This window comes from Eschrichtius robustus, chromosome 6 (assembly GCF_028021215.1).
Source record: "Eschrichtius robustus isolate mEscRob2 chromosome 6, mEscRob2.pri, whole genome shotgun sequence".
Taxonomy (NCBI): domain Eukaryota; kingdom Metazoa; phylum Chordata; class Mammalia; order Artiodactyla; family Eschrichtiidae; genus Eschrichtius; species Eschrichtius robustus.
Genome location: NC_090829.1, coordinates 4,443,277 through 4,467,557, shown reverse-complemented (window position 1 = coordinate 4,467,557; position 24,281 = coordinate 4,443,277). Strand labels below are relative to the sequence as shown.

Here is a 24,281-nt window from a genome sequence, read left to right as displayed (position 1 = left end):
ATCTAGCAGTTTCAATGTGATTGGTCATTCTCCATAAGATTTCACTGCTGAAATTCTAGTCTATATATCAGGGAAAAAATATATTCAGTGGCTTGCTGATAGTATTTGCAAAGCAATTTTTATGACTCATTCAATGCTAATTATAAATTTTGAGAGTCCAATTAAGAATAAATTGTATATGTACTTTACACATAAAGATATTTGTGCACACACCTGTTTGAACTTGTGGGTTAAGACACAGCATGTTTTGAGATTCCCTGGAAAAGCTATAGATGGTGGAGAGAGTGGATGTCTGCCCTTCACTTTGAAAAAAGCAGAGAGAACTCTATTTATCTCTTCCAACTGAACCTTCCTTACAAGTGCATAACTCCTTAATGTTGGAACATGTCAGAGGGGGAAAAGAAGCCAACTTTTTGAATTCTTATATATTCTTCAGAGCGTCCTTCACTGGGCCCCTTTCTCTTACCTTTAAAAGGGAGAGAAATGAAAGGAATTAATGAGAAAGCTAATACTCTACTTGCTCTGTCTTTAAACCACCAAAGAACTTGGGCGTTTGTTCTGATTTGCTGAGGCCAGTCTAAGGAAAGTTGAGCACAGCATGGGATTGAACAAATCGACTATTAAGCAAATGCAAATGGAAGAATTGGGGGCAAGATGTCAGCTATGATCAAAGGAACAGAGTTTATAACCTAGGTGGAGATGGTGAGCAATAGCATGAATGAAGGAGCCCATGCACGTTAGCAAGTCCAAGGCAGATGGACAAATAGAAGTCTAGTGTCAAATGATATTCACGAATGTGGAGTTCTGATGACCAAGAGGCAAGGGGAGTACACATCTATGGAGATGCATGAAGAGATGTCACTCTTCAAGCAAGAACTTGCTTATCTGATGCGGGGAGTTCAGTTAGCTGACAGCTTACAGCTGCGCCTTCAGGACCCATCTTACCTTTTGAACCGAGGACATGCTCTTCCCGGGCGGTCTCTGCAAAGGACTAAGCATGATGGAGGCACTAGGACCTGGTAATGTCTGCCAAAGGTGGGACCGCTTTACGGATGATCTTTGCACCGGAGCTTTTTGTTAGGCTAGGTGAGACTTCCTCAGAGTCAGTCCAAGGCTCTTCCTACCCCAAACCTCCTTCCTTCCCCTCTCCTTTCACAGGTGTCAACCCTGCATTGTAGCCTGAAGGATTTCCCTGCCTACTTCTGCTCCCTTTTCCCTTTTTTTTTTTTCATAGATAAATAAGTAAATTTCTTGCACTTCTAACTTCATCCTGAGGTCTGCTTCCTTGAAGACTCAACTGATACAGGGGATTGGATGGGTGATGGTGCCATTGTTCTGGGACACAACCTGAACAGAGCCAGGCTGGTAAGATAAATCATCAACTGGGGGCCTTGGCTTTTCTGATGATGGTAACTTTTTGTTTGACCCTGGTTTGAATATTAATCCCAGAGAGCCCAAAGACATAGTTTACCTACGGGGTCCTCATAGTAAGCCCTGGTCAATACAAAAATAGAATAAACAGTAAGTGAAAGAGAGCAGAAGAATCTTTATTCTTCTCCATTCACAAAAATTGTGCCCTCCTGTGAATATACTGAAAACCATGGAATTATGCATTTTAAATTGGTGACTTGTATACTCAGTGAATTATATCTTGATAAAGCTGTTATTTAAAAATTGTGCACTTCCAAACATAGAAGTAGTACTAACGTGACTGTACAGGGGAAAAAGCAATAAGATAAAGAGAGCAAATAGCATCTTCTTCATTTTGGTCACATATAAGGAGATTTCATAATTTTTCTTAATGGAATCTGCAGAGAGGGCCAGAGAGTTCATAAAGCTCTGGAAAATATTCATTAATATACTTCTGAACTTCTAAGACATAGTAAAGAGCTCGTGTATTCTTTGAAATGATCGTTGAAATAAAAGACATAGCACACTAAGAAACCTACCTCCCAAAGTTCCATAATTTGAGGAAATCGCAGTTGAATAGCAGGTATATTACTTGATTTGACCAGCCCTTATGGGGTGCCTACTCTTTATCCTAACGGGTAGACACAGAGATAAATAAGCCTGGTCTCTACCCTTGAGTTGCTCACAGCAAAGTAGGGGCTTTTAAACAGTGTAGGATATTGGGAGGCACGCTGCTGTGACTGACGGGGAGAATGTTTGCAAGAAAAAGTAGCGGACTCAAGTGAGTCTCAACTACCTATTGATGTACAGCAAATTACCCTCAAAACTTAGTGCCTGAAACCGTTGATTATTTCAAGGTTCAAGAGTGGCTTAGCTGGGTGTTTCCGGCTCAGGGTCTTTCATGAGGTTGCACTGCAGGTGTCCAGCGGGGTGGCATCATCTGAAGGCTCAGCTAAGGTGGTAGGACTCGAGGTCACTCATGTGGGTATCAGGGCGAGACCTCAGTTTGTAGCCAGATGGGTGTCTCCATAGGGCCACTCACAATATGGCAGCCAGCTTCTCCCAAAGTGAGTGACGAGAGAGAGAGCCACAGAGGGACAGAGAGGACCAAGATGGAAGCCCTAATGTCTTTTATAATCTCAGTAGTGATGTACTATCCCATCTCAGTGTAATACCAACCAACCCTAGTAGGATGTGGGAAGTGACTACACCAGGGTGTGAATACCAGGAGGCAGGCATCATTGGGGCCATCTTTGAGATTGACTACCGTTCTTGGGCAGGGGCTGGGGTGGGAGGAACAGCCAGACTTCTGTGTTTGCATCTTCATTTATGTGAATGGTGCCATCTGATGTTTTGCAGTGTGCAACATACACAACTGTACATGGTGGCCCAAGTGGGAAAGTCAGGGGGATTTGTCCTCAACCCCTTCCCTTCTCTGTTAAGAATTAATTCATTTATTCATTTGTGCAACACGCATTTGTTAAACACCTGGTGCATGCCTCTGTGTTGGTGCTATACTAGGTAGTGGGGTCTTCGGGTTTCAGCTCTAATGGGGCTTCAATTTTCTCACAGGGTTCTTAAATATCCAAGACATTCAGAGGGACCACAGGGTGCCTATAGCCCCTTTCAAACGAGGCTGTAAGCAAAAGATTCTCTTTTAACCCGTTCTCTCAGGGTCCATTATTAGTTTGGTAAACAGATTAATAATGATATTTTGATATTTCCTCCGAGGGGTACAATCCAAATGTTTAACAACCCCTGATCATTGGGTGCCTAACGAGAATAGAAGTTGCGTAAACAAGGAGCAGCTCTACCAGGATGATGTGTTTTGCTGAAGTCCAGCCCAGTTGTCCCCAGAGAGGTCTTTTTCATCACCTCTCTAGTCAAACTAGAAAACTAATGGTGACTCTAGCTACTCACAAAGCTGGCAGTAACAAAAGTTATAAGAAGAGACCTACAAAAACATTCCCATTTGCCAATTCTAGGGGGTAAAATGTAGGCTCTATATTAAAGCCTAGAAATAAGAAGTGTAGGAGAGGAGGGAGTGAGTTCACGATGATGCATTGATGGACCAGAGCAGGAAATCGAAGGAAGGTGAGCTATTTGTTTTGGAGACCAAGTTTAAGTCTCAGGGGAGAGGAACTGAGAAAATCAAGTAAAATCTATTTTTGTAACACTGGACTCATGCTGAAGTGTCCTGACGTTCACAGACTCTAGAGCCAAACTGCTGATTCCAAATCCCAGATGTGCTGTGTGATTGTGGGTAAGTGATTTCATTCCCCCGCTCTGCAGTGTTCTCATCTGTCCAGTGGGAGTGACTGAATGAAACCAACCTTATGGGGTGTTTGCGAGCTAGTATATGTAAAGTGCTAGCATTTTGCCTGGTACAAATTAAGAACACGCTAAATGCTAATGTTATTATTGAAGAAATTAGAATAATGTCTATCATGCCAGCAACTGAAAGAGGGCAATTTCATTCACTCAACTAGTATTTGTTGAATATATATATAGCAATGAACCCCAGCCAACGAAATCCTTTTTCCCAAAGTACTTATATGTAGAGCGGAGAGGGACAGAGGAGCAGAGGACAAGGGGAGGACTAAAATAAATAAGTAAAAAGTATGTTATTTCAGATTTCTTATGATGCTCATGAAGAAAAATAAAGCAGAGAAGGGAGATAGGAGGCGCTGGGGGAGGGAAGCATGTTACAGAGATAGGAAACTGTTGGCTGAGAAACGTTTGGTGCGTTCCATACTAGCAAGGAGACCAGTGCAGCTGGAGGGAGAAAAGAGGGGGAAGAAGTCATACACCTGAGGTCAGAGGGGTCCTGCCTGGGGTGGCAGTCAAATCCTGCAGTGGCATGTTAGCCATTGTAAGGTCTCTGGCTGTGGCTCTAGGATAAGAAGCCACCTGAGGTTTTGAAAAGAGGAGAGACTTATTCTAACCTATGTTGTAAAGGATCACATACTCAGCCTATGTTGTGTGTAGGATGGGGGCTGGGGTGTGTGGGGAAGTGGATAGGGGAATTGGAAAGATCAGGTAAGAGGCTGTTACTGAGAGATGATGGTGGCTTGGACCAGGGAATTAGCTGTGGGGAGGGAGATGGGAAGAAATGGATACTTTCAGGATATATTTTCGAAGGCAGAGTCAACAGAATTTCCTGAGGAATTGGATGTAGTGTGTAAAACAAAGAGTCAACGATAGAAAAGCTCTGACAGGAGATGTCATATCCCAACCACCTAGACAGTGCCTGGTACTCGATAAATATTCCTTGAATCAGTGAAAAGCGTAACTGTGATTTGTATTATGATGCCCTTCTTAAACTCAGTGAATAGTACATAGCAGTTAAAACATCTACAGATAAATGAAGTCCTGTAGCAACTACAGTTTCAGCATTTGAGCAGTGAAGCCTTTTCCAATCCTTTCATAAAGTTAGAAGTTGCCATTTCTGCATCCCTGGCCCCCAGCTGCCAATGACCAGGACTGAAAAAGGCAACCTGGATAACTTTCTGTAATAGAAGAGTACTTTATTACAAAATAGTCATTGTGAACAAACAGAAACCAACAGGATATACGCCAAAGAGTATACAAAAGAGTAGTTTATTTGGAGAAAAGCACAGAGACCTAGGAAATGGGGATTCTGTCATCTATCCTCACCAGACAGTTGCAAAACATACTGAAACACAATCAATACAATGAGAATATTAATACACATGGATTTCACGAGGTAAAATAAGTTATGTAGACATTTAAGGCAGTCTATGAAATACTTTAATTTGGCCATATTCTAAGTATTAAAAAAATACGATACATTTTATGTCATCTTTGCCTACTTATATATCGCACCATGTGAGAGAGAGAGGTGGCTGTATAATTAACGATAAGCCCAGGATATGGTAATTTCTAATCCTCCAGTACATATTTTAGAGCTTAAGGGTAACAGGGCCTGTTGATGTCCTTGAGTGATACATAGAACACACCCACGTTTTGCTCAGTGGTGATTCATGGAGCCTAGAAGCAATTTTCAGGGATGTTATAAAGTAGTAGTGCTTGAAGAAGGCATTTGATAAAAGATGTTCAGTTCTAGACATATGTACAGATCTCGACTTCCTCTTGTCCTCTGGGGTCTCATGGCTGCTTGAGTTGCGGAGGTGGGGGAAATTTTGTGGAAGCCGAGTTTGCATAGCAGACATAGGTTTTTATTTTTTAATGGGTATCTGGGGTGAAGATGATAGGGGGACCTAACGTTTCCTCGGGTCGCCCACAGCACTGCTCCTGTTCTCATACCCTTCAAGTGCACCTTACGGCAGCATCTCAGTCGCTCTGGGAGAGCTGCTCCCCTACCTGCACTCTCTCCCCAGTATCCCAGGGATGAACGGTCGGGAGCTCTTGGCTCCCACATTCTGGGCCCCGAAGGCAGAAGGAGGCTGCAAGGTCGGGTTTAGAGGCTGGCTTAGCCTGGGCGAACTTTCCAGGCCATCGCGAAGTTTTCCATCCTGGGTGCACGTGGACACCACGCGTCCGAGTTGCGGTTAGTGTGTCAACAGGGTCAGTCCAGTAGACACTTCGAGAAAGCTTCGAGGCCAGTGTGCAGCCAGGGCCGCGGTGGCCGGGGGTAAAACGCCGCCCCTGCTTCGCCTTAGGGCAACTCCCCCTCCCCCTCCCCCCCCCCCGGCCAGTGTTTGCCTTTAACGCGCGTGCCCGTCAAGGTCCCCGCGTCCCCTCCCTCCGGCCCGCCCGGCAGCCTCTGTTTCCCTCCCCGCTCCCGGTCCGGGCCGCTCCTTCTCCATGGGACGCCCCTCGCCCACCCCCGCCGCTGCCCGCTCGCGGGACCCGGCTGTCACTTCACTTTTCCGCGCCGCCTCCCAGCCCTCTCGCCCGGCCGCGGGGCCCCGCCGTGCGCGCGCCCGCCGCCGCCCCCTCGCGGCCGCGCGCCCGCGGAGGAGGGGCGGAGCGGGGAGGGGGCAGGGAGGCGCGCGGCGCGGCGGGCCGACGTGGGACTCGCGCTCTCGCGGTCTCTCCCGGGCGCGCCGGCACGCGCAGTCGCGGGCGCGCGCGCGGACGGCCGGGCGGCGGCGGCTCACGGAGGCGGTGGCCCCACTTTCCAGGACTCAGGGGCGGCCACAGCGACAGCCGCGGGCAGCAGCCTCGGGAGCCGGAGCTGGAACGGCCGGGGGCGGCGGCGGCGGCGCCGGGGGTGAGTCCGGGCGGGCGTGGCGGGGACAGGCGTGGCCGGGCGGTCCGGTGCGCGGTGCGCGGGTCCGGGTTCGGTGACCGGACGGTCCGCGGGGACAGCCCGTCCCCGGGGCCTCCTCCGCGCCCCTTTCCCCCGCGCCTCCGCAGACTCCTCTTCCCGGGCTGGGGCTCGAGCCCGCGACCTGCGCGGACGCCCCTCCCTCAGGTACCCGCTGGGCCCCCGCCCCGACCCGACCCCCCGCTCCCCCCGGCGCCGCTCGCGCCCCGGTTCCCTCCCCGCGCCCCGCGTGCCCCCGTCCCCGCGCCCCCTCCCGCGAGCCTCCTGCCCCGGTTTCTCGCCCTTTCCACCCCTCCCCCTCCTCCCCATCCACCCCTCCTCCCCATCCACCCCTCCTCCTGCCTCTTCCCTCCCTGCCCATCCTCTGCCCCCTTCCGTTCTCGGTTCCCCATCCCTCTCCAGCCGCATCCTGGAACTAAGTCTTTGCAAAAGTACAGGATAAATGTCACGGTGGAAAGTGCCCGGCTCGGTCTTCTGCTATTTTCACTAATTGCATAATTGCAGCACATGGTGTCTCTCCGGGCGAGTGCCGGGTCTGGCCCCCCCGGGGCCCGCCTGGAGACCCGGTGGGGTGTGTTTGTGTTTGCCCTGGTGTGGAGTGTGTGTTGTCCTGGTCTTTTGTGAAGCCCAGCGCTTGTCACAGTTTGGAGCCCAAGCCCATTTTTCTCCAGCCTCTTCTCTGCAGCTCCCACTGGCCTGGTTCGAAACTGGATTCTCCCCCCGCCCTCCCCCCTCCCTCTCTCTTCTCTCTTAGTGTTTTGATCCTTTTGCCCTTTACCATTTCTAATGAAGATAAAGCGTAGCTTCTTGTGGTTTTTTTCCCACGACCGACCAGAAATGTCCAATCCATCTTCCCTTAAGGAAATTAAGGCCGCTTTAGAAAGACCTCATCCTGTGCTCGGTGGCTGTTAGACCTATTTGCATGTCTTCAAGATTCATCGTTTTGCCTTGTGTATTCTTGAGCGTTTACTCAAATATTTCTATTTAAGAGTACAAAAGGAAATGCTAGGGTTTACCTTAAGAGTATCTCGCCTTTAAGAAAGATTTTAAGTTCTTCTTAGTTTTTTTGTTGTTGTTGTTGTTTTAAAATCCCTGATTCCTAAAAATCTATGTTTCTGAATAGGTGATAATTCAGTCTGGACCTTGGGAATCTAAATATTTGTGTTTACTTAGTTTGGATGCTCCTTGGCTGTTTAGAGTTTTGTATGTGGGCTGATGCCAATGACGGAGGGTTTTCATATAATGTCATACCCCATTATAGAAAGGTGCTCCCTTCCAGGACATAGCACCTTTTCCTCAAAACTTGGGTGTTCCACGATTATTTCGTGCATAAGTATCTTTGCAGGTAAGTGCAAAGCTGGCTATTGCTAGATATTCTGCATATAATATAAATTATTTTACATTTTAGAAAAGTTTGGAAACGTGAGTGGGAAGACAGATAGCAAGAAATCAGATGACAGAATTACGCGTTTTCCTGTTGTAAAAGCTCAAAGGAACACTTGCTTTTGCAGTTTTATACCGTGAGGTACACTTATAAGGCTTATTTGGACAGTAATCCGGATTTATGGAGTGACTATGGTTGTTTTTATGTTATCAGTAATATTTATAACCAAATCACTTCATTTTTATGGAACATGTGAGTTTCATTTTGGATGTTGCTAATTTCCAAGACTGTAATTTACAATATAGAGTACATAGCTAATACAGGTTTAGGTAATTTGTGTGTTGAAGAAAGAACGATATCTAAACTCCTAATATAACCCGTATTTGAGGAAAGTTCTACTTTACTATTTTATGTTTAGAAGCCAAGTTTTACTTTGTGAGTACAAAGCAAAAATATCAATTTAAGTATCTTAATATCTTTGAAAATAGTCATGGAAGAGTAGCTCTATGTTTATAACGGTGGGATTCAAGTTTATCTTCACTCTAGATAATTGGATCAAATTAGCTATTTAGGAATTAATGTTAAAAGATGATTTTAAAGCGCTGATTTAGAAGATAACATTTAGAGAGTTTTAATTCAGGAAGTTTCATTCATTTGTACTTTAGAGAGACAAAACACCAATCTTGTAACTCATTAAAATGCTTATAGACAGTTTTTTCTTCATAAAGATTAGTTGTCACTTAATTTTTCCCCATACTTTTTCTGTAAGCAGGCATTCAAAAACCAACAGCCACAGAAGTTCCCCTTACTCTTGATATTTGAAAAAGATATGAAAACTTTGTTTCTACAGGTTTCTACAGTGGTTATTCGTGGCCTTGAGCGAATTTATCGTCTGTAGGTTAAGATTTGGACAAAATAAGGTATCTTAGGTCAAAAGTGGAAATAATCTTTTTTCCTTATTGTGAAACTGTAGAAATTATACATCTATTTGGGTATTTTAATAATTCTCTAGTGAGACTAATTTTAGTCTTCTGATATTCTGGAGCAGTTTATGTAATTTGGGTTTCAGATTATGGCTCAGATTATATCATTGAGTAGTCTTTTAAGTAATTATATATACTTGTGGCATTATTAGATATTATGTAGTTACACATAAAGATATTAAGACGAACGTGTAGCTTTATAACTAATGTAATATACAACTGAAATTCTAGGCATAGTTTATTAAACTGAAGCTGGAGGTTCAGTAAAAAAGAATTTTATTTAGGTTTCCATATGTTTGTCATATAATGGATTGCTTCTGGTTTAAGACGTATAAAATGACTTCTCACTCATTTCACATATCTCAAAATATTGCCAGCAGCATTTTGCTGTATCTGAGGGCCTTTCTCTGAGAATTATTCTCTTTCTTACTCCCATGCACATCTGCTCTATCTAACATGCTCTTATATACATACTTATAAGGTTTTAAACTTCTGATATATTTTTTTTTACTGAAAGAAGTAAGCTGAAAAAAAAATCAGTGTTAAATCCAAGGGTGAGAATTTAAGTGAAATAGCAATGAAAGGAAAAAAAAAGTAAGAAATACGTTCGGACTGTTAGAGCTAGATGTGAAACATACTGATATAAAATTTCAAGATTCTATTAAGTGACTTTAGTGCTCATAAAAGATGTCACGGCAGTGGAGACTCATGCTCTCCATTTACAGGGTAGAGAGAAAAGCTGTCAGGGTTCCCTGTGTGTTTCAGGATTCTATTAAGTGACTTCAGTGCTCATAAAAGATGTCACGGCTGTGGACACTCATGGTCTCCATTTACAGGGTAGAGAGAAAAGCAGTCAGGGTTCCCTGTGTGTTTCAGAGGTGCATGGAGGAGGGGGCCCTTGAGGGTGAGAGGGTGGTGGTGCTGTGTTTGGGTGTTGTCGTATTGAAGACATTCAGGAGTTTCTGTTGCCTCTTCACCCCCTGTACTTCCTGATTCCTCCGTTCTCTTGCAGTGCTTTTTGGTTTGTGTTACCCTACAAATTTCAACCACTTAAAGGTCTGTATTAGGAAATCACTTTGATTTAGAGCAAGCTACAAGTTAAATCTTTGGTGGTGATGAATTTTAATCATTGTCAGCTAGCTATACATTTGGACCGATTATAGTAATAAAAAACAGTGCTTTAGTTGAGGTGTCTCTCTTTTACGTATTCTTATTCTCGATCTATCAAATACAGTTTTATTTCAAGTCCTGATTTGATTGAGAGTAACGTAGTATCTTTTTCAAAAGGAATTTGTCCCATTTATGTGTGATTCTTAAAGGTATATTTTGTGTTGTTAATGTCACTTCTTAAAGGTAGTTTTGTTTTTTAAAGAAGAGGTACCTCAGAAGGTAGCTGCACCACCTCAAGTGGTTATGAGGTGACAGTAACATCGTGGGAGTCTGGGTGTGGGTTTTGTCACTTTGGTTTTGGATGTGTCAGTAAACTCTAAGCTAGCTGGGTCACGAGGGATGTATTCATGGTACTCAAACTCAGAAACTGATTATGATAGACTGACAGTTGCGCGGAGAGGACGGGCACTTTTTTTGTGTTATCTGGGTTATAACAGCTTACAATACCAGTGTACCAAGGTATTGAGGAAATGGAGTCGGTCATCAGAGTTGCTTGTGGAGCATGAACTCAGGGCCAAGGGAATTTGAAAGCCTTGAGGGATATTCCATCCAGACCGGGGGCGGGGGTGGGGAAAGAATCCTTCAGTGTCTCCGTACAGTCTTCATCTCCTGTGAAACGGGGTTGCTTGGTATATTGCCGGATCCGTGCTGGCACTGTGGTACAGTTCAGTTTTTATCTAGAGTCATGGAGGCCTCTGTGTTCTTCTGTTATCACAAAGGTTACTTCAAACAATTGACTGGTTTAGAGGATTTTAACCTTAGCCCGGCCCGGAGGATGTATTCATGTAATATTGATGCGAAAGTGTGCCCCATTCCTCTGTTGTTGTGGCTGTCTTTACTAACCTCTGTTACAGCACTTAGCAAGTTGGCTTACCCACTGGATCAGATTTCTCATGCTTGTGGGACCAAAGGGCCTAGCACAGTGCCTGGTGGGGAGTAGGCCCTCAGTTTTTTTTTGGTAACAGATCTATTGCCGTGTAATTCACATACTGTAAAATTCACTCTTCAAAAATGTGTAACTCAGTGGGTTTTAGAATATTTAGAGTTGTACAACATCACCATTATCTAGTTTAAGAACACTTCATCACCCCAAAGGGAAACTTTGCACCTATTAGCAGCCCTTTCCCATTCTTCCCTCCCTCCCAGCCCCTGGCAGTCGCTTACTGACTTTTCTGTCTCTGTGGATTTACCTATTCTGGACGTTTCATATAAATGGAATCATGCGGTTTGTGGTCCTTTGTGACTGGCTTCTTTCACTTAGCATAGTGTTTTCAAAGTTCATCCGTGTTGTAGCATGTAGATACTGTTCCTTTCATTCCATTCATTCCTTTACGTGGATGAGTAATAGTGCGTCGTTTGGATATAGCACATTTGGTTTATCTGTTCATCAGTTAGTGGACATTTGAGTTGTTTTCTTCTTTTGGGTTCTATGAATAATGTTGCTATGAGCATTTTGTGTGTATATTTTGTATCTTTTCATTTCTCTCCTCAGTACACTTTGAATGGATGAAAGAAAAGTTTTGGCAACTCCCAAAGCTGTTTTGTAAAGTGACCAAGTCATTCATTTTATAGTGAGCTTTCCTTGGTTCCTCTAAGATTCACTTTCTCTCTCTTCTTGAGGTACCTTACTGCAGTCCTCCCACAACTGAATAAATGATTTTTAACTCTCTAATCCAGGATCTAAAATGTCCACTGAGGCACAAAGAGTTGATGACAGTCCAAGCACTAGTGGAGGAAGTTCTGATGGAGACCAACGTGAAAGTGTCCAGCAAGAGCCAGAAAGAGAACAAGTTCAGCCCAAGAAAAAGGAGGGGAAAATATCCAGCAAAACAGCTGCTAAATTGTCAACTAGTGCTAAAAGGTACCTCAATTATTGTAACCTCTTTGGTTTTAGTATCAATTTATCACCCTAAGTTCTATCTTTCTCTTGCATTTAATCATTTATCTGGGATGTGGACCATGAAGTTCATGGACTTTTCTTTCTTCTTCAGGATTACTTCTTTTCCATGGTTTTACCTGTATGCAATATGAACTTTTTGGTATTTAAAGTCAGTTAAACAGCGTGGCAAATTTATAAAGTACACATCCATAGCGTGTGTGTGTGTGCGTGCGTGTGTGTGTGTTTATGTATTGTTAGGTGAGTATGTATAGGAAAATGCATGTAAAAGTGTGATGATTTGATTTATGGTTCCTTGACCATTAATATTTTATTCTGTTCAGTAGCAGAGAATAAAGAGTGGGATTCCATTGAAATAGTTATTGGATGGTACTGTATTTCCTACTACTCCCTGTTAGTAAAGTGAGAAATACAGGAGTTTAGTAACAAATGCATCTTGGTTTCATCATTTTAGGCAGTGGTTCAGTCTTGATACAGATTTTCTTTTTCTCCAGAGAATAGCTAGATCTGGAAGGAAGATATTTGAGTGATTCCCTATTGCCACATCAGTTGCTTTTGATGATTGGCATGTCATTGGACTCAGCAGACAAATCTGCTCTAATATTGTTACGTTACAGAATATCTCTTGGTAAATAATTTAAAGGTGAATTGAATTTAGTAGAATCTTTCCTGGTCCTGTGATGTACTATTCTTGTTTTAATACCTTTTTTATATCAAATAGGAAGTGTAAAGAAAAGCAGTCTGTAAATTTTAGGCATAGTGGAATGTCTGAATGTTGAATGGTAGCTTTATACTTTACTCGGTAGTATGAATTAGGGGGGGACCCATCCCAAAGATTATAAACCACGTGGGCTAGTGGACCTTGTTTCTCTCTGGCCTCGTCAGTCCACAGGATTGGGAAGAACCTTCTCAGGCCCCTGGCAGGACATGACTTTCTGGGGAGAGGTGTTAGAGCGATGGTGCGTGGTGAGTAGCCCATTCTAAGGGACTAGGGTACTCAGTTTCCCTTTTCCAGAAGTGTGTTGCTGATCCCTGACCTCTGTTGAAAGAGCTGTGTGACAGTCAGGTGGCTTTGAACTTTAAACCTTCGAGCCTCTATACTCGAATATGCCAGCGTGGGGAAAGGGTTCACTTTGTTTCTGCTGTCAAACCACAAATCCAGGAGGCCTCAGCTGGTGGACCTGGTGGCAACACAAAATGCCCTGCTGCGGGGAAATGGGGGTGGAGTTAGAGCGGAGAAGGAAGGTGGGGATGGAGAAAATAGGGCATTTAGATGAAGGAAAGGAGGTGGGTGTGGGTGGGTAGGAGGTACTCAAGTACAGATTGTGGCCCATGTAAATGGAGAAACTCTAATCAGTCAGTGTCTGATTGGCTCATAATAGCAATTGGTATTACTGCACTGCTGAAAGTAAGAAGGGTCTTTTGAGTTGCTTCCTGGCTGAAAAAAATCCCTCCATTGACAGATATATTCTTGTGAATCTGTGGTTTTCAAACTGTGATTGATGACCTTCCTCTAGACAGTCTCTGGGTGGTTTACGGGACAGTGTCTGAAGTGACTTAGTCATTTACTATTTGTTTTAAATATAAAAATGCTGCTTCACTGCTAATTTTTTAAGTAAAAAAAACCCCCAAAAAACCCAATACAAAAAACTTAATTCTTCCCTTTTCCTTTTCCCCAATTTAGTTGATAGTGAAGTTAATTTTGTTCCCCCCACCATCTCTGCTTAAGTTCTAACAACTGAGGAAAACATTGGGACTCATGAGCGCAGGGACTTAACATCTTTTTAATTCACCACAGTGCCTAACATAGTAGGGTCACGATAGTTTTTTACTGGCTGCCTTAGATCTTGAGTTTGTTGTAGGAGTTGGATCTTCTGTAGAGATTAGAGTCCCAGTACTAATGTGTTCAGAAGATCCAAGTTAGAGGCAGTTTCAAAATAAAATTCTAACTTGTTATTATTGATAATGATTTTTATTCAGATGAGACGTCTTTTCCAAATAGTGTCATTTTGTGAGCCAGGGTTAATCATCTGGATCCGGGTTTGATTCCGGGTTCTGGCATTTAGTCTCTCTGTGATATTAGATGCATAATTTAACATTTCTAAGCCTCAGCTTTATCTTCTGTAAAATGGGGATAATAACGGTCCCATCCTCACAGCCAGTTAAAGTCTACAGTGATATTTCTCCAAGTCCATTTGATAAACTTTAGGAAAATGAGGTATATGTTAACCTCTGAGGACTTAACGCTGTTTGTTAAACTAGAAAAACTCAGATTTTTATGGTAACTCAAGAAAAGTACTTTGCACATAGATGTTCAATTGCATAAAATGTGCTATAATTGTAGAATTAATAATTAGGTGTAGAAACATGTTTTCTTGAAAAAAAATTTCAGTTTTCAGATATTACAGAAAAGTAATGTTGGATACAGAAAATATTAAATGGGAAATTTATTTATTTACTTATTTGGCCGTGCTCCACGGCTTTTGGGATCTTAATTCCCTGACCAGCGATAGAACCTGGGCCCCAGCAGTGAAAGTGCAGAATCCTAACCACTGGACTGCCAGGGAATTCCTGGGAATTTTATTTAAACTATGGTAAAAATTAATTTCTGTCTTCTTCAGAGTTAAGAGGGAGATTTTAGTTACTTCTTTGATGCATTTTTGCTCTTCTTTGGCTTGAATTTGTTTCTTAAAAAATTGGCATGCTCTTATCACGGTCTGTTCTCTCGATAACGTCTATATCACTCTTGGTATATTTGCTATACCTCTAATTATATTTGTTTTGTATATATATATTTGTCTTATTTGTAGTTGGACTATGTCTGAAGTAACAAATTTTGATGATTTCATTAAATGGACTAGTCAATTCAATAAGACATCCATTTTGAGCTCTTCATTGAATTGACTGTACTGTCTGTCAGTGTGAATTTTTTAAAATATTTATTTTATTTATTTATCTATTTACTTATTTGGTTGCACCGGGTCTTAGTTTCGGCAGGCGGGCTCCTTGGTTGCGGCTCACAGGCTCCTTAGTTGTGGCATGCTAACTCTTAGTTGCGGTATGCATGTGGGATCTAGTTCCCTGACCGGGGATGGAACCCGGGCCCCCTGCCTTGGGAGCTCCGAGTCTTGACCACTGCGCCACCAGGGAAGTCCCTGTAAATGTGAATTTTAAATCACATTTATTGCATACTACCTTTGTTCAGAGTGGACGTTGTGATTTTACTGGATACAATATAATACTGTCCTAGGGATGATACTTGGCTTTAGACTCTAAATTTTTGTTAGGTTGAAAGGTTGATTTCAGTGTACATGTATTCCAGTGTGAACTTTTATTATATGGGCTCATCTAAGCTTGTTTTCCACATAAGAATGAAGTGATACTCTTTATAGATAATCTTTCATAACTATTGTATTTTCTTGATTCTGAATGTGCATTTAAAAACTTTTTAATGTTGCTGAAATCAGGATGCATCTTACAGTTGATGCGCACAATCATTAATTTAGGGTGTCTTAAAAATCAGTGGTCTTTTGGATTCACAGGTACGTGGTATGTATCAATCACCATTCAGAATTAAACTCTAGGTTTATTACTTGCAATGGCTCTGTGTTTTCTGGGTTAATTCAGAGATTTAAGGTTTAAATCTCAAAATTTAAATCTCAAAACTTTGAGATTTAAGAAATTTTAGTAATTAGTTGCATGAGGTTTTCTTCTTGAGAATGAGTTCATTTTGGAAGGCTTTCAGGAATGCAGACGGTAGGGGAATATAGAAAGTCATCTAAGTGGATGAAGGTTTTTTAAAATAATAACTGTTAAGCAAACACCTTTGTGAATCCCCATGTCATATATTCATGTCCCGCTTGGCCCTGAGTAAGTTACTGAATTTTCTTTAGCCTAAAATATGTTTGTGTTTTAAACATGTCAATACCTATACACCGCTTCATTTTTCTGAACCATAAGTCCAATATGTTGGTGTTAAAATGAATGTTTCATATTGCCTCCATTTTTGTGTCGTTTTGGTGCCGTTTTCTTCAGTGAAGGCTGAATGAATCATGATTGTGGCCCCAGTCCTCCACTCCCCTTTCTTTTTAGCAGATGACAGTCACGTGCAATACTCTTACCATTCCTGGAACATTTAAGGTATTGGGTGAAGTCTTACAAACTGAAATTTAGTCTGTATTTTGCTTCTGACTAGTCTCCGTAACCATGTGCAGTCACTGACTTCTGTATCATAATGACTAAGGAAGTGGCACTGCTGGACAGAAATTCGAGAGTTAGGCGATTGTCTAGTTGATTTATGTCTCAAGAAAGAATTTTGTCTTAAAAGTTCTGATAAGAGAGAGGAGAGGTCTTTTTGTTTATTTGACCTAGCAAGATAATTGCTTGTCTTTTCACCTTACCAGTGTACAGTTACTAACCTTAGTTTCCTAAATGGGGACTGATAAAACGGTAGTACTTAGAAAATTCTGTGAGATTTATTTAATTCACTTTTAATAGCCTAAGATCATCATGTAAAAGGTACACGGTAAGTGTGAATTATTGATACTTTTTCATTTTTCGTCACCCTAAGGGACAGTGCCTGAAATAGCTGCCTTCCTTACCCCGCATGTCAAGACTGAGAAACTTAATACATACCATGATCACAACTTTTGAGATAGAAATGAATTGCTGTTATTGAAAACAGCAGGACGTCTTGCAACCGTTTAAATAGCAATTCTTAGTATAATCTTTTCTGTCAAGAGAAATACAGCCATTCTTTGGTAGCAGTGGCTCAAAATATAGTAGACTGACTCACTGCTCAGAATTGTCAAGTTTATCAATTGCAAGTTTATAAATTGTTTTTTGTATTGAATAATTAGATTTAGAATTATAGACATCTGGAGGGGTTTCAAGTTCTATTATAGAATTCTGTGACAAAATTATGACATCAGTTTTTTAAACCAAAAGGGACAGTATAAGTATAAAGCAAGATGAGTTATTTGAAAATCCCAAAGAAGTTCTTTTATGTTAAAAATAGTTTTCTTTGACAGTTTAAGCATACTCTTGAATGCCTGTTCTTTTGGTCCTCTTGTTTTAAAAACGAAAGTATATATATATGTGTATACACACACACTTATATAGGTATTTGTGTATATATATATGTATATATCAGAATCACTTTACTGTACACTTGAAACTAACACAATATTGTAAATCAACTGTACTTAAATAGAAAAATTTTATGCAAGTTATTCATGTTTCTGGTAACAAATTAAACAGCACAGAGACATCTTTAATGAAAAGCAACAGTTTTCTGTTGAAACGCTCTCCCTGTACCAGTTCCATTCCTTTAGCTGTCTCTGGTTTGTCCTGCTACTGGTTTTCTGCACAACCCTGAATCATATGCATATACCTACTTTTTGAATTGTTAACTTAAATAATATCTTTTGTCTCCTTGCTATGAAATTTGAGGATGTAGCTTGTTCACCTGCTTTCTTTTTTTTCCCTCCTCCCAGTTAATGATAGTTATATTTAAAAGAAAGAGTATTGGTTGTCTTTCTAAACTAAATAATATAGTTAAGCCACTATTTCTTATTCCCTCACATTTCAACAGTATTCCTTGGTTCCCTAGTTTGTAAAATGGGGATATTAGTACCTTTGTTCTTCTTTCCATCTACTCACACCCCCCCATCCACTTTTTTTTGGTTTCTCTTAGCTACACCCAATTTCACATCTTCAAGGTTAGTAACGTTTTCATTGTGAAGTGCAACTACAACCTGTCTTCTGCGCTTTATCTGTAAGTAAAAGGCCAATAAACTGTCTGTACGTTTACCTAAATATTTAGTGCCAGACCAAACACGGTGTTAGGATTAGATTTCCTCTAAGTCCAATGTTATGATCTCAGGGCTCCGCAGTGAGTCATAGCATTTAGGTGAAATAGGTCACATCTTTCTGTTTTATCCCTTAATATCTGTTACATGATTAAAATTATTTTACTTACGTTTTAGTTTCCTTCCTGTTCGATCTATGATTTTCTTAGGCAGAAAATGTAATCTCTTCTGGGATTTCTGACTGTCTTTCTCCCCGCTCCCCGAATAGTAGGTCTTTTTTAATCTTTATGTACTCCGCAGTCCCCTCTTAACCATCTCAACCTGTTTGATCTATGCCCATCTGCTTTGTCTTCCAGAAATACACTGAAATTTCTCCTCCTTTGGTGACCACCCCCTTCTCTTGGCTGTCTATTCCTTTTTGCACTTTCTGTATCTCCACCTGCTCCCCCTGCCCCATTACCATGGGGTCCTGAAGGAGTGGGAGGTGAATGTGTGTGTTCTCAGTTTGCTGTCTTTAACCTGGACTTACCCATTTTGTTATTTATTTATTTATTTATTTATTTATTTATTTATTTATGGCTGGCTGGCTGGCTGGCTGGCTGGCTGTGTTGGGTCTTCGTTTCTGTGCGAGGGCTTTCTCTAGTTGCGGCAAGCGGGGGCCACTCTTCATTGTGTTGCGCGGGCCTCTCACTATCGCGGCCTCTCTTGTTGCGGAGCACAGGCTCCAGACGCGCAGGCTCAGTAGTTGCGGCTCACGTGTCTAGTTGCTCCGCGGCCTGTGGGATCTTCCCAGACCAGGGCTTGAACCCGTGTCCCCTGCCTTGGCAGGCAGATTCTCAACCACTGCGCCACCAGGGAACCCCCCCATTTTGTTTTAAAGTGCCTGTTTTATTTATATTTTTGTGTGAAATCCACAAAGGGTGTTCTCGTATATCAGATCTTTGAGACTTCTCATTTAATTCTGGGCCATATATGTACTTTAAATGCATATAAACACATCACAGAGTCCATATTAGAAGGAAATCATACGTTCTAATGATAAGCGGTCATGGAATTTGTCCTAGTTAGAACCTATTCATCTTACAGGAGAGAAAATTGAGGCCTAAAGAGAGGGAGCAGGTGTGAGCAGCCTTTTTGCCCAAGAATCCTCAGTTAATGGGATAGCAGAATTAATAGGTTTTTTGTCTTTTAATTTGTTAGTCTTGCTGTACTTCATAATCCCTCCCCAACCCTGAGTCACATGGCTTACAGAAGTGACCATTCTATCTGGACCATGCGCTTCATTTGGGAGGTTGGTGGCAGTCCTTCTGGGGGATTTGCACCAATTCTGAGCTTCCGTTTGTTGTCTTGAAAAAGGCATAGAATGAAACTGTTTGAGAATAAATGTCTTTGTTAAAATTCTTATTTTTTTGTGGTACTTTAGTCACCTGTCATTACCAAAAGAGCAGGCATCCAGCAGTTAGTGAATCTCATATTTTAAAACCAAGGCAGAGGAGAAGAAGTAGTTTTGAGAATTTTAAAAAATTAGGCTTAACAAAGCCTACTTTTAATAATACATGAATGATAGAAGGTTGCTAAGTATACTCTTACAGAACAGTGTGGCACTGTTAGCCTTTGTATATGTATAGGGGGTTAGGTGCAGTTAAGAATAAAAGATGAAAATAACTCATGAGGGCAAAAACAGGTTTTTAAAATAAAAGTTCTTTTTTTTTCCCCCTTTGCACAAGGCTCATGCAGTTACATTAAAATGAAGGAATTCTAGTCAGGCTTACTGAAACTTGAAAGCCTCAACTTGCTCCCGCCTAGAAGCTTCAGGGAATACCATTTATACTTTGATAGCGGTTTTGGGTGTTAGAATGAGATCCTGATAATCCTTTCTTCACCAGTTGATTGGCTCAGTCAAGATGCTTGGATTCAACTTAATATGATCATTTTTCCATCCTATATGGGATGTTCTAGTACAGATCAGAAGTTGGAATGATCCATAAATAGTGTGGCAAACGTTTCCAGTTTAAACTAGAAATTTTGGTTAGTGTTAGCAGTGGCTTAACGAAGTTTTCATTGAAGTCATAGTGTTGCTAACACAGGCTGCAAGCACTGATGGTGGCCAGTCTCCGTTACTCTCTGTAGGTGCATGGTCAAAACTGTGGCAGAAGTTACTACTTTGTTGGTATTGTATATGATGATTTATACAGTATTAGTATTTTAAATTAAAAGCATCCAAATGGGAAATACTAGTGTAAAAGTGTAATTGTAATGAAATATTAAAAGAGTGAAGACTTTTTAATGTAACTTTCTTTGTCTTTACTTTGAAGAATTCAGAAGGAACTTGCAGAAATTACGTTGGACCCGCCTCCCAACTGTAGGTAAGTACTTACGGATTTTTATTTATTTGTATCTTTTGCAGAAGAGGTAATTGAACTGTTGGTCTGATGCGCAACTATTGTCCTGATTAGTTAGTAAACACATCATTGTGGTTTGGAGTTTAATGACTGTGGAAGACAGTGGTGGTGGTTGTCTCTGCAGAAATGGGTTATTCCGCAAGTATGTTTGCAGTGGTGGAGTGGCGTCACCAAAAAAAAGAGTAACGCAATAACAATAAGGTAGTGAAATCATAGGGTAACAAATACAGTCACCTTTTAGTGGAAGAGGCGTGAGGGTTTTAAATGATTTCTTCAATGGTGCAATAACAGCGTGGCTAAAATATTTGCTATTGGATAATTATTCGATTGTTACCCTGTTGGAAATTGATTTTTAAAAGTGCTGGAACATTAAACAGTGTTCTTTATGGTTTACATCACTTCTTGTCGTCATGGCTTGTGACTAAGTCAGAACGGGTGATTGGAGGCAGGTTGAATTTAAAACGCTGTCTCCTTTACGACCACGTACCCTCAACTTTCTGGTCTGAGTTTACTTATAGGAAGTTAAAGTGCTTGCCCAGAAATGATTAATGATGTGCAGGTACGTAGTAAAAAGAGGAGAGAAACTATCTCCCACCTTAAACAGTATCTTGCATCTGGAGCAGTAGTTGCAAGATGGCTGTTTGGCTGTTTTAAGACATTTCTTTCTGTTTTGATGTGAGCTCAGTGTTGAAACCAGGCCAGCGTGGAGTTTTTGTCGTTTAAATTGGTGGTGGTGTGCATCAGAGGTGAGAGGGCAGGTTTCCAGTATTGAGTGCGTTGTTGGGTGTGATTTCTGATTTCACTGATTTTGTTTTTATGTGAAAGCAAAGATAGCAACTATGGTTGTTAGTGAAAGTGAAAGTTTTGTAGATGGCTCTATGGCTAGTTGACAGCTATTTTGTGTAGGAAAAATTCTAGTTAAGACTTAATGTTTGTGGTGAATTTAATATGGTTCTTTACATGAGAGTCGTATATAGTATATATAAACTTGCAATAGTAACATTCGAAGAAACTTTCACTCAGCTAGAACAAATGATTCTTTGTTCGGAAAAACTGTTTAATAGTTAGACTTTTTTGGTCACACTTAAGACTATGTTACATCAAAGCTGTTTCAGATGACAGATCATTGTTTAGGCTTTGGTGGCCAATTTGTGTAAGTGGATTGATTTGTGGAAAAACTTCAGTTTGAATTAAACTAAAATCCCTTGTTTCTTAGGATAATATTTGTTTTAATGGTTTGAATTTTTTTTTAATAAACTGTGTTTTACCTCATATATTATTTTTGTTACCTTTTTACAAACAACTGAACTGGTAAATATGTGAACTTAGTTTATACACTTACTTGCTTAAATTTTGACAACAGATTCTTGGCAAAATAAACTAATTGCTTTCTTTCAATGAGCTTGTTTAAGGCTCACTTTTGATAAATGAAACCCACATATAATATCATGTGATGATTAGACTGTTTGCAACTTTACTATCATATATTATTTTCTAATGCATTAGTCTAATTTAGCCTTGACTTAGTAAAAATAATAATTTAACTTAGATTAAACCAATATATTGTAAACATGCATGAAAACTGAAGAGTCTGTGAAAGGAATTACATAATGGTTGTTAACTTAAATAAACTTAAATAATTGAACCATAGTTCTATTTAATGTAAAAAAGAAAAGCTTAACTATGGTGTCATCTGAAATTTGGGGATTTACTTTTTCATTGAGCCTTAGTTAAAGTATCATTACTGGTTACGTAAGCGAAATATATGTAATAGTTTCGCATTTAAAAATGTAGATGTTACTCATAATAAGCCCCTCAGACAGTTTCAGGAAAGACACCTACTTAGTTTTATTTTTCCCCCCATTTTTATTGAGATATTGACGTAGAACATTGTAGGAAAGATACCTCCTTTGGTTGATTTGCTGGCTTTTGGAAATTTGCAATGAAATCCTTTTAACCATGTGAAGATTGGGTAACTAAATTTGCTTTAGAAGCAAGGACTATTGGTGAAGTGTCTTTAGCTCCTTTTATTGATCCCCAAATAGTTGATTGGACTGATCACACAGACGTTAAGATCATGCCCACCTTCATGTTTGTGGTGCTACCCCTTGACAAAGGATCCACCGTGCTGGGGCTGGCTGGGAAGTGGTGATTACCCCCAGGTTCCCTGCGTGCTTGCGCTACTTCACTTAGACGTTCATGCGCTTGTATTAAGCGGATTGCTGTGGCCTTTGGAGTTTGGGTGTCAAATATTTGATTGTGGTTTATAGTAAATCTGCCCATCTATATTTCAATGAGAATGTAGTCACGATCTTCAGAAAGAGAAGGTAGAACAATTTTGGTTGGGCATGTTTTTGGCACAAGGTTAACAGTGCTTTTGTGGTTGATTTTTTAGAAGTGCTGTGCTGTCTTCATGTGTGTCCTACTGACTGTAATGAATTAGTTTATAGAAGTGTAGTAATTAAAGCCATCTGCCTGATAGAGTCAGAATCCCCGGTCGCCTAAGTATTCCCTTTGCGTGTTACCCTTCCTGGGACACGTGCCTCTCACAGCCCTGCTTTTTGGTGGCTTGGGTACTTGTTAACTCACTGTCGCAGGTAAAGATCATGTGTGGGGAGCATTGGTGTGTTCAGGCAATCCGAGTGGAGAAGGATTTTATCTGTTAACTGTCTCGGTGAGGGCGGGTGTGTGTCACCTTCCACTTGGAGTGTGGTTTATTCTTATTTTCTGGAACTTAAGAGGCTAGTACAGCCCAGTTCTGTGTGTATGTCAGGTTAGAGATGGGACTTCTGAGTCTCAGTGCATCTCTTACGTGATGATGTCCGGGTAAGCAATTCTTGGATTCGTATTGCGGGAACTAGCATGTGTTTATCCTCTACTGCAGTATTGTTTAAGTTTTTTTTTTTTTTTCAGGTTTTGAACAAACTTAATCTTTTAAAAGAGCATGCACAAAACACTTTGACAATAAGTTACATTATTTCTTCTTACAGGAAACACCTGCCTATACATTTTTTGGTTTTCTTTTCACTTTTTTTAATCGTCTTTGAGGTAAAAATGCAATAATACTTGTTTTTTTTTTTTTAGGCTGCGTTAAATTAATTCTTTTTTTATATTATAACATTAGAATTAATGTTTAAAAACAAAACTTTATGATATACCTAAGAAAACAGTTTGTGTTCATAAAATCATAAGGTCTGTAGGGCTGTGGGCATAGAAAATTGTACATAATTTGTGTGAAATTCAGTTATATACTTAGAGTAGTCTCTGTAAATAGTAGAATGTATTTTGCTTAGTCTTTTTTTTTTTTTTTAATGAATTTATTTATTATTTTTTGGCTGCGTTGGGTCTTTGTTCCTGCACGCAGGCTTTCTCTAGCTGTGGCGAGCAGGGGCTACTCTTCGTTGCGGTGCGCGGGCTTCTCATTGCGGTGGCTTCTCTTGTTGCGGAGCACGGGCTCTAGGCGCACAGGCTTCAGTAGTTGTGGCACACGGGCTCAGTAGTTGTGGCACATGGCCTTAGTGACTCCGTGGTACGTGGGATCTTTCCAGGCCAGGGCTCGAACCTGTGTCCCCTGCATTGGCAGGCGGATTCTTAACCACTGCGCCACCAGGGAAGTCCTTAGTCTCAGTTATTATGATTGATATCATAATTGACCCATGACATTTGCAGGGGCTCTCTCCGGAGACCGCTGCACATCCATAAATGTTTTGGTACCGCCAGCTGAGTTGGAGGTGCTGGGCTGTTGGCTAGAGTTGCTCACGACCTCAGTGCCCTGCACACCAGCTTAGCTTGTAGATGACTAAGTTGTGACTTTCAGGACTCTTCACAGTTGTCAAAAACACAGATTTTAAATCTGTAAATGTGTTAGTGTTCTCATTTATATTTCCCTGAGGTTAGTGGAAAACTGGCAGCTAGCTAGAAATATTTCTGCATTAAAATAAAAATTTCTGTCATCCTAAGGATAATCTGTT

At 41.1% G+C, this 24,281-nt stretch overlaps 1 protein-coding gene across 2 annotated transcripts in view; it reads left to right on the top strand.

The window, feature by feature from the left end:
* The first annotated feature begins 6,450 nt into the window (after positions 1–6,450).
* LOC137766113 (ubiquitin-conjugating enzyme E2 E2) overlaps positions 6,451–24,281 on the top strand; it is a 361,694-nt gene continuing 343,863 nt past the window's right edge. The window contains exons 1-3 of one of the 2 annotated variants that reach the window (XM_068545852.1): positions 6,451–6,607; positions 11,879–12,062; positions 20,224–20,274. In XM_068545852.1, the coding sequence (XP_068401953.1) occupies positions 11,887–12,062; positions 20,224–20,274 (227 nt within the window). In that variant the 5' untranslated portion in view covers positions 6,451–6,607; positions 11,879–11,886. Of the gene's footprint in view, positions 6,608–6,674; positions 6,812–11,878; positions 12,063–20,223; positions 20,275–24,281 lie in introns of those variants that run through there. The other variant, XM_068545853.1, reaches the window with a different exon arrangement.